This window comes from Saccoglossus kowalevskii, chromosome 4 (genome assembly GCF_978046115.1).
Source record: "Saccoglossus kowalevskii chromosome 4, keSacKowa6.1, whole genome shotgun sequence".
Taxonomy (NCBI): Eukaryota; Metazoa; Hemichordata; class Enteropneusta; family Harrimaniidae; genus Saccoglossus; species Saccoglossus kowalevskii.
Genome location: NC_140644.1, coordinates 19,357,218 through 19,368,286, shown reverse-complemented (window position 1 = coordinate 19,368,286; position 11,069 = coordinate 19,357,218). Strand labels below are relative to the sequence as shown.

General features: G+C 39.7%; 1 protein-coding gene across 1 annotated transcript; it reads right to left on the bottom strand.

Annotated features, from left to right (window-relative positions):
* Positions 1 to 659: 659 nt before the first annotated feature.
* Positions 660 to 11,050, bottom strand: LOC102804735 (Na(+)/citrate cotransporter-like). The gene is made up of 13 exons (XM_085498291.1): positions 10,859 to 11,050; positions 8,247 to 8,512; positions 7,641 to 7,767; positions 6,585 to 6,703; positions 6,144 to 6,335; positions 5,639 to 5,758; positions 5,016 to 5,186; positions 3,443 to 3,547; positions 3,115 to 3,212; positions 2,341 to 2,459; positions 1,935 to 2,096; positions 1,464 to 1,601; positions 660 to 887 (listed from the first exon to the last, which is right to left on the bottom strand). The coding sequence occupies exons 1-13, from the start codon at positions 10,994 to 10,996 to the stop codon at positions 660 to 662; spliced, it is 1,983 nt and encodes a 660-aa protein (XP_085354417.1). The 5' UTR covers positions 10,997 to 11,050.
* Between the last annotated feature and the right edge of the window lie 19 nt (positions 11,051 to 11,069).

The following is an 11,069-nucleotide window of genomic DNA, read 5'->3' as shown; positions in this document are numbered from 1 at the left end:
TAGAGAATTAAAGATATCATTACAAAATGAACAAATCTGAGAGAGGTCCACATGTAGTACCTATATATGTAATATCAAAGCAATTGCACTTGCGGATTTTGACAAGAAGTCGAAAATATCACTTTTTACCAAAAATGATAAAAATATTCACCAAAATTAGAGAATTAAAGATATCATTACAAAATGAACAAATCTGAGAGAGGTCCACATGTAGTACCTATATATGTAATATCAAAGCAATTGCGGTTTTTAACAAGAAGTCGAAAATATCACTTTTTACCAAAAATGACAAAAATATTCACCAAAATTAGAGAATTGAAGATATCAACATGAAATGAACAAACCTAAGAGAGGTCTACCCAAGGTACATATACACCAAGTATCAAAGCATTCAGGCTTGTAGTTTTCAAGAAGAAGTCGAAAAAGTAAAACATTGACACGGACGACGGACGACGACGACGACGGACGACGACGGACAATCACTCATATGATAAGTTCCGCTCGACAAAGTCGACAGCGGAGCTAAAAATAGAGTAATGTTTACAGTTGGAAATTCTACTATGCCACTCTTCATCCAAATATATCTAGCTGCAATTCAAATTAAGTTAATTCAGATGCCGATTGGAGATATAACGGTCACATGATCGCGAGACGCTCCTTTAACTTAGCAGTATATCGTACCCCAATGTCTCATTAGATGAACTGTCGAGATACGCAGCAAAGTACTCGGAACAGTTGATCGGCGCCGCGGTTGCTGACATGGTAGTGTTCGGGGCAGCTGCCCAATCAGGGAATGTACCCAAATCAAACTGCCACCAGCCTATAGTATTGATACCGAGATTCACCACTAAAATACATAGAAAATTCATCATGGCACCAGTACTTGCCTGTATGAGAAAAAAAAATCGGAGTTAAAGAGAGTCTTCACTTGCGCACGCACGGGAATTTAGTCTCAAGTTAAAGTGGGAGAGTCTTCACTTGCGCACGCGCGGGAATTTAGTCCCAAGCGACGATAACACACGCTAAAAAGGCTCATGGGTAGACGCATGTTTGTAAACAATGACACGCTATGGCCAATTGACGCATGCGCAGGTGACGACTCCCCCGCTTTAATTAAAGTAACACACGTAGTCGTGTTCAACGAACACTTTCGAACTGACATTCCAGATAAAGTAAGCCTGCCAAAACGACTTTGAAGCAAAGAAGTTGTCACAAATTAAAATAAATATTGTTTGCATAAACGACCCAACCTATAATATCCGACATTCGATCAAACTAGTGAACGTGTTACGTTTCGTCCAGCGTGACCTGTTGTACATTTAAAATTACCTTACTTTAATCTAAAATTTGGCTGTGAGCGAGTATCATTCAGTTTAAAATTACAACACGTCCAATCTAACGTTCTACGAATAAGTCCAAGAAAAAAATTTTGTACCCCGAAAATATGAGTGCAATTCACTTACCATGTCAACTATAGAAAGGGTACCATACGCAAACACAATTGCGTTAGGCGGCGTTGCTACTGGCAACATAAATGCAAACGAGCATGCAACCGTAGCTGGCACCATGAAATAAAACGGGTGTACACCAATGCTCGTTCCCTGAAAACAAAATCGTCGGGAGTTAATATGTTTAATATGGGAGGGGCACGGGAATAGAGAACAATTGAGACCGCTTTTGAAGGCACGTTGCGCAATGGCATATTTCCAAAAAGTTTCAATATTATTTTAATGGCGAATAGGAATCTCTCGTTTGACGTGAAATTTATAAATATTTATGAAAATTAAGGGAGTTGATTTGTTGTTTCTATAGTATATAATAATGAAAAAATAACAACATTCAACAGAATATCACACATCGAGAAAGCGTCTAGAGAGAAAACATATTTGGGAACACGTGTTGATTGGTTGAACGCACATTAGTAAAATACTTACAAGCTGACCGAGAATCGGTAAAAATATCGACGCAGTTGACGTATTGCTAGTAATCTCGGTAAACATGGCGATGATGACAGTGATTATTAAGACCATGGCGGCCGGTGGTATGACAGCAAGTACTACAAACTGAGAGCCAAGCCATTCAGATAGCCCAGATTCCTAGGAAACAAGAATTACGATGATATTGGGGCATATGAGCGTACGATTTCGTTGAGCAGCGATGAGTCGTATTATCGTATTATGCAACTATTATAAACGGTAATATATAACGACGCAAAGTCATAGGGGCTAGATACTGAAATGATGACGGTACGTGTGTATCCTCATATTGCTTTAATTTGATATCGGTTCTCATTTGAAAGTACAATTTCGAGTTTAATTGTCGTCATCTTACGATACTCACCTTACAGGCCTCAGCCAGTGCGAATCCACCGCCCAATAAGATCACAACATTCCACGGTAGCTTTGTATTCACTGTATGCCAGTCCAATAACGCTTGCTTTGGACCTGCTACCGAATCATCTGAAAACAACAACGCAACACATAACTACACATGCAGAACAACTACCGAACAACTTTGATGTAGCAAACAACGTACGTCGAATAGTTGTGTCATAGTATTCAACGATTACATGTATCAACTTTAATATCGCGGCAAAATCTTTGACCCTATAAAGGTGGACGTATAGGTTGGCGTCTTGTGAGTCAGTGTTCGAAATTACCAATGGTCTTGTGCCCAAAACATCGCATACTCAGTTTGAACCACAAGATTTACCTTTCAAATATTCCAGATTTTCAAATGCATGCAACTTGAGAAACATTTTGGACTGTGACTCGGATGGTGCGGCTGACAGTGTTGGTCAATGGCAGAGAGTTAGTACGAGATTGTGCGCAGAATTTATCTGATTCGTTGACAAATCACGTCAGAGAACTGCCGAGCGTGATCTACATAGATATCTCGTCAGATCTAAGACAACCCCTGAGGTCATATGTAGGGGGGGGGGGGCAAACCGGTGATCGCAGATTGAAAGCAACTAGAGCCACTACCGAAATCAGAGTGTATTAGAATTGGCCATTCATGATAATTACCAACCGTGGATGGCATACCATACCATGGGCAGGAAAACCGTACTGCGGCATACATGTGACAGGCTACACATTCACGTCAGCGACCTACCTTGACGCATTCTAAGACAACCGAAGTTTGGAGGACGGGCAGGAAAACAAAATAGTAAAATCGAGACAAACACGCCTGCAGTAGAATCGGTAACATACCTGAAATACGATAAAACATTGACATTATATGTATATGCATGAGTATTCCAGTCCTAGTTCGGATAATAGCTATATTCATATTTGTAATGACTTTTATGAGTATCTTACAAACAATCGAACTTGATTGAATTGATTCAGCGCACTTAAAGAAAAATAAATCCGTAAAAGGTAACGCTAGAGAAACAAAACAATGACAGTCATTAATTTTTTTAAAAACGTACACAACTTACCCGGGTATAAAAGCCGACACCCAACCAGGGGCAAATTTTGGGTCACGTGACAACCATAGAAACGCTAAAAGAATGAAGTGACCAAGTACAGCTTTTTCAGCCCACCTAAAATTTAATGAAGAAATGGTTATGGTATGTTGGGTCACATGACTGGGATATTTAAAGTGTCGGGTAGAGGTTTTGAGTACCAGTCTAGACCAGTCTCACCACAGTACAGTTTGCAATTTAATTTGTTTGAAATTATGTTATTTTATTTGTCGCCTTCCCTGGGCACGCCACCCAACAGTGCGACGGGTGCAGGTTTCCAGAAATGTTTTGTCAAAATTCATTTAGAAAAGGATCTTTTCATTCCCATTTTTCCCTATTCGGACGGCGTGCTAGAACAGGAGCTTTTTATTTTTGTAATGATTGTGTGATGAATGTGTTTACGCGTACCTGTTAATCGACTTATTTAGCTGATTACTAGCGAATGACTGTGTTATGTCTGTCATCGTTTAGACTCATGCGAGGTCCTGGATGGAACTCGACTCAGTGATTTGGAACTAATTGCGATATAACCGTCGCTATTCGAACTACTATTTCTAACAGTTGGTATTCGCAGTTACTAATATAGTGAACGATTAATCAAAAGATATGACGTATTCAGTACTTAGTGTGATTGGCTGTATGATTGAAGGTTACGCCCTAGAGTCTTTTAACTGCTTTGTAATTGGTTAAGGTTTTAAAAGTAAATAAAGTTGTTTTAGTTGGTCTTGGCGAGTACACCAGTTTAAGGCAGTCTAAGGGCAGTCTTGGGCTAGTCTTGGGTCAGCCTTGCTATAGTCTTGGGGACTTTTCCCCAGGGCGCTGTGTCTTATAGAGTGCTCGATAGATCGACTAAGACGAGAGTTGAAACATATTTCGCTGTGTGTGTCTTATTCGACTGTAAAGCTTAAGTGACGTTTCCGATCCCGTACCTCAAGGGGACGCGATAGAGAGACGAGACGAGATTCCCCCCTGGCAAGTGTGGAGAACCCTAGAAGAGAAGAATTTCCCCCCTCATAATTGCATCGTAATTTGTTTCCGTTATTTCTTTCCCTAATAATGTTAGTTGCATTGGCCGAGTGCCAGTGTTAAATTTTTCACACCCCATGTCGGCTTTTTCAGTGTTCAGAATTTTTTTTCCATTTAGTTTTTCTTTCAAGTAGTATATCTGACCAGAGGCGACGGAACGAAATTTTTCTGCTTACCAACCTCGCGCCGAAGACGAGACCTTACTAGGGGCCCGAGGACATGCTCCCCCTTAAACATTTTGAAATCCAGACCCTCTGAAACGCTATTTCCTGCATTTTGAAAGGCAAATTTTGCTGACACAAAGGATTTCAGCGTGATTTTGGAGTAGCGACGCCCCCAACATGTTTTCGAGGGGACCGCCCCCTCTGCTCTCTGCCCGTCCCCGTGCCGCCGCACTGCTGACGAAAGACAAATGCGCTCTCAGACGACAGCTAAAGTCCCAGTTGTTGATATTAGGCTGAGGGCGAACATCACTGGAAAACGAAACAATAAACTCTCATAAATAAAACGTCACACTTACGTCATCGGTCCAAGCTCATCATATTGTTTTTGTATAACAGCAGTAACGGGGTCATCTGCTTTTCCTTCTGTTCTTTTTTTACAGCAGCAGCAATTGCAAGAACACGCTTGCCGACAGCACTGACCTATTTGGCCATGGACACACTGGCTAAACCATCCACGAAGAATTTGTCTGGAAACAAGTGTATTGCAAATGCTTGTTTAACACGATCTTATACGTCTCTATATACATCTTATCAATTGGCGATTAATTCGATGGTATTATATAAAAGGATGGTTCAATTTTATCGATTTTTATTTGAGATACAATTTGAAAAACCATAGTTCTTCTGTGTCAATAACATCCCAATATCCCAAACTTGACAACAACTTTAGGGACACGAAATGCATCAAAAATTACTAAAATACCACTACTGTAATTGCTATCCAATTATCTGGGCGGACATCCGGGCATTTTTACCGCCTGGCACTGGCACCATCACTGCGAAAACAAAGGCCGAAAACTCCCAGAAATCTGTACTTGAACACTTCAAAATAACTTGAAGTGTTCAATCAGCCAATGGGGTGATCGGTATTGAATTGCACTTTGTGTATTTGTTTGTTGAGGGTCAACAACTTACTCACCTCAGGTTCAAGTAAACAACTCCTAACCACAACCATGCTAGAAATAGGCACACCAGCATACCAGGGAAAGCATACATGAACCACGAACCAAAGTCAATAACCGCGTCGGGTCCGTACAGACTGTGTGTAAGAAATTAAATTTAGTTAGCATAGTGACGATAAGTGGGGACAGGGACGATCAGCTTTGCCGTTGAATAGCATAAAAGTACCCATTAAATACCCAGAAGTATATAGATCCAAATAACCAACATTGGTCTTTGGTCTGAATACAATATGGGTATATGATTGATATATACCTATGTTTCTTATACTTCATGGTTGTATATGGTTAATATACCATATATGAATATATTCTTCATAACATTTTTGGTGCGTGATTCATGTACCATATATATGGATCTACGGTCATACCAGATACCGCACTGGTGAATGAACGTTCTGTTTACTAAATGTATCGATACAATGCGACACGGATAAATCCGACTGACCAAACCAAACGACCTGCCTTTCCACCTGTCCACTGATGACTAAGTTAGGACCAGTTCCAGTGAGTGTAGCTGTACCACCGATATTAGCAGCATACGCGATGCATAACGTTATGCCCTTAGCAAACTTTTTTTCCTCTTCTGACATCGTATCTAGAAAATCAGTCTTCCCGATCTTCTCTTCTTCGTCCGTTTCCGTTTCCTTCAGTCGTCTTGAATGACAAAATGCACACTCGATTAATTGATGGAAATGAATATTGCACAACAAAAAAACAACATTTCTCATACGCCGTCACGCGGCGCGGATTCGAATTCCACGCAGACAGTATATTATACACACGTTGTACGCGTCGCGTAGGACCCGTGTCGAACACGACCAGTGCGACGTTTTTAAACTGCAGGAATAATTCAAGCACTAATACACAATATATTCGATTGTCAGTAATTACAAATACACTCACTCGTCTACTTCGTCGGTATTCTTCAGTTCAATCTCTTCGAATTTCTCGACATCGTTGTTGGTCTCATCGTGGCGCTCTTTCTCGTTTAATAACTCCTCCCCAGCAGCTCCCGATTCCAACTACGTGATTCAAACCAAAACAATTACATATGATGCACACTCCGTTCTTAAACATAGTGCCCTTCGATTGTGAGTTCAATGGTATATAAACACAGCACATTTAAAATCTCCTTTTTTGAAAACTTTCAGGTCGACGATCAAAATGACGACCTAATTATTCAAATTTAGGCACTGGTCGTGAAATGCAGGATAACCGTTCATTGGTTCGTGACATTGTTGTATTTTTGTTGTTGTGAATAAGGTGTCAACGTGTACGACTCCCAACAAAAAGAAGTAGGTGAATGTTTATAGACAGCATATACACTTCAGCGGTATGTTTTAATGTTTTACTGAATAATCAATATACCATTTTCCGTTCATTGCGAGATCCCGCGTCCTGCGTGAAATTGAACGGAAAAATCAGGACAACCAAAAGCCATGATGGCGTCGTAGTGGTACTAAAACATCGCATGGGATTTGATAAATGCGATGATGGTCAATTTTGGTGAGATAGGAGTATCTCATTACCATATTCCTCTCCCCTCGCAGTGAATCACATTAGGCTACGGAAATTCACATAATGCAAAAAACAATAAAACTAGTAGCCGGAAAATGAGGAATCAAATGAAAACAAATACTGTAAAACATGTTGAAATAGCTACATGACATTTTAGCGAATTTGACTCCATGCATGAATTAACAGAATCTTAATTTAGCTAAAGTGTTAAAAATCTCATTGTGAGAATATACTTTATTTTAAATTATCTACATCTTGAATTAGCGAAATTACAGATTAGCTAAATCAGATAAAATAACATGCTAGATAAAAAGACATGTTTTATAGTACTACGTAAATGTATATATTTGTCAATGTTCTGGTAAAAGCACAAAACAAATCACAGTTTATATCCCCCACTTTCTCTGTCATGATACAAGTTATACTTTTTTGGATACTTACCTGTCGTTTCTTTTCCAGTAGTTCGACGATCACGGCATGCGCTATGGGCACCATCATGGCGGTGGTGGCGGTATTACTCATCCACATCGAAAGAAATGCCGTCGTTGACATGAATCCAAACATCAACCTGTAAATACAACTCTGTGCACGTGAGTGTCATAAATTCCCTAGGCTGCGCAATGCAATCTATTTAATGCGAGGGAGACGGCCTGCAGCCGAATTCGATTACCCAACTGGCGGATTTATGTGAACACCAATCTGGCACACTAAAATGGCCGCCAATCGGTCACCTCCAATCAACTTGCAAAACATTCTGGCGTGCATCCGTTAGTAGCGCACATCGTGCGTGATACATTCATACTTAGATGCTACGACTAAATGCACAGCTAGTCGGCCATATTGGATTGCGGCACAACAGAAAATTAGATTTTTTCCATACAGGATTTGAAAGTTACTTTTGTCAATCAAGGTTATTAGACTGGTGTGTCTGAACTTATTTGAAGGAATGTCACCAAGAAAGGAATCCATCACAGATGAGTTCTCGATTGATTTGGATACACTGACCATATTAGCAAAATTTGCCAAGTGTCAAAATAGCGTATTTACCAAGCTGGTTTCGATCCCACCAACAACAACACTCGCAGCGCTATCCTGCGATGTAGGTTCCATTTCTCTACAGCTGTGGCTACAATGAGACCACCAACAAACAACATGTTGGTGTCCTTCAGGTAGTTTGAACACGTCCTCTTGGAGTCCAGCACACCCAGTGTAGGAAATAGAACCATGGGTAGAAGGGCGGTCACCGCCAATGGTATTACCTCAGTCACCCAGTACACGGCCATTATGAGGATAGCATAGGCACATAGTGCAGCCTGGAATGCAGAAACAGTTATAACATTGAAACGCTTAAATTTAGCACGTATCTTCTCATTCATTATAATATCGTATAGACGTGAAATATGTTTACATATGATCAAATATATCCAATAAGTGAATATCAGTTATTTCGTATTAAGTCACACCAGTCGCGCACGTGAGATCGTGCCGTCATGGAACAGTACAGATAGTTGAAATATACGGGAGTTAGCAGTTGCTCAATCTCAGAGGTCAAACTCCTTGCTACATGTTTCTAATATCACTATTCTTATTAAATAGTTTGCGTGTGGACCAGTTCGAAACGTATTGTTTGTTTTGAATCACGGACAATCATATCATTGAGGTCACATTGAATACTTTCCTCTACCATAGAAATCATAATACAGTGTCATATTATATTTTTCTGTATATTTAAGCGATTGCTGATTGGTTGTTTGGGTCGCGTGGTTCGGGGGAGTAGCCAATGACGGTTGTTTTTGCAAGGTCTAACCGAATGGTTAGACTGTTATTTGAGTGAGTGGCATGTGACATTTAACCATTTACCAAAAGTAAAAATTTGCCAATTTCTTTTTTTTTCATTTGATATTATAAGAATAAAGATCATGAATTGAAAATATGAAAATTAATTAATAATATAATACATTTTAGTAGATTTTACTGTTGTTCATATAGAGCAATGGTATATTTGAAAATGGATATATAGTGTTTTAAAAGGTACTATTTGATGTCTAGAAGTATCTAAACAACAATTTAAATTTGTTTTCATTCTGGTCTATGGAAACCGCTGTTGAGATGGCATTTTATGTATATTATTTTACTTAAAAATGAATCGATAGTAAACATACAATTGTTGACTAACACTAAAACGATTAATTGAAGATGAAATTCGACACAAAGTACTGTCCCAGCTATGTGCGCTAAACTAAGTGAACATGTAACGAGTAGCGTTATACCTAAAAGGGCGGTTGTCGTCACGCCGCGCATGCGCAAGATATGCGTCTCATATAAACAAAGATGGCGATTTTGACTGTTGCGCACACCAACTAGTACAAACTGAGAGGTTACTGTGCTTTAATTAGGTATTTTTGGAGTGTTTTGAAGGCATCGAAGAAGTCGTCGGCGGTAATTGGTGCAAGTGGCACCCAAGGCAAAACTAGTACTCGTAAATTCATTAGAAACGCGCATTGGATTATGGAAAAATCAAAATTATCAACACACATGCGCGGCGCAACGACCACACTCCTTTAACTTAATAAACATGTTCAAATGCAGCGATGACGTCACTCAATTGGCACACAGTCGTATTTTAGTTTTGACAATCATCTACTAAAATAACTCTTTCAAACCCGAACAAAAAAATGTTCAGTACCAGTGAAAACGAGCAATTTAATTTACAGAATATATATTTATATACACAACGATATTAGAAGAAAACATTGTACTGGTAGGCATACCTTTCTCTATGGATATGAAATTTATAATGAACAGTGCATGCGTGTTGTAGTGCTAGTTTATGCACGTCAACGACGGTGAAAGAAAAAGGTAAATAGTTCAGAATTTCGTCAACCGTGTACATACCAGGGAACAAAACCCATATATCAATAAATAAAGCTGTCGTTAATTTCTTCGACCTTCCGATTCGGACTACGTGGTGTTTAAATGACCGTATCACTACATGGGTTCAATAATAAAATAAGAATCGACAGGTGAATCATGAAATTACTGAGTGGAAACATTTAGTCCAAGAAAAAAAATGATTTTTAATAATTAGCCACAAGTATAATATTAATCTCCTTGAATACTTTCCGAATAGCACTCTGATTGTTCGCCAGTGCCGATCGTCAATCTTTCCATTCAGGTCCATCATGCTGACAGCGACATTTGTCTAATGCCTTAGCCGGTGACTTACTCAGGGTCAAGAGAGTAACAAAAGAAACAATGCCTTCCACATCTCAATGGCAGTACTGTGGAGACTTCACTTGCAAGGTAATTTATTTGTTGTGGATTTGTTTACAATTAATTCACCAGTATATGTATATGGGTCGCAATGGACATACGGTTCAAGCCATAATGGTGCATTGGTGTCCGACATATATAGTCAATGTGTTATAATATGGCTGTGACTGTAACCTAAGACATGAACTATAAATACAGTTCCGGTTTAATTTGAAAACATTTTACCCAATGCAATCGGACAGTCCTAATAAGCGCCCTTCATTCGCCAGGCGACTAGAACGATGGGGTTGACAGTTATTTATACATCTTGTTCAGTGCGATTCGACGATCACTACAACCGACACTCGGTGACAAGGTCGATGTTCTACCTCTGCGATCGAACTTACCGTATCGTTTACCAGTATAGGCAGCGGTGCCAGCAATAGAGGGGTTGTCACCAGTATTAACGTGGAATTGAACTTCCATATGATTGCCAGGAATTCTCGACAGGACACTCGTACGCACTGCACAGGTGGGAGCGCCATGTTGAAAGTTACTGTCGGGATTTCACTTGAAACTGACAGAAGTTTATAACGTTGGGGGCAGATCCACTCAGTC

Coding starts and splice junctions, on each gene's coding strand:
- LOC102804735 (XM_085498291.1), bottom strand. CDS start 10,996: ATGGCGCTCCCACCTGTGCAGTGCGTACGAGTGTCCTGTCGAGAATTC. Junction 8,513..10,858: donor CTATACTGGTAAACGATACG/GTAAGTTCGATC, acceptor TCTGCATTCCAG/GCTGCACTATGTGCCTATGC. Junction 6,704..7,640: donor TACTGGAAAAGAAACGACAG/GTAAGTATCCAA, acceptor TGAATCACGTAG/TTGGAATCGGGAGCTGCTGG.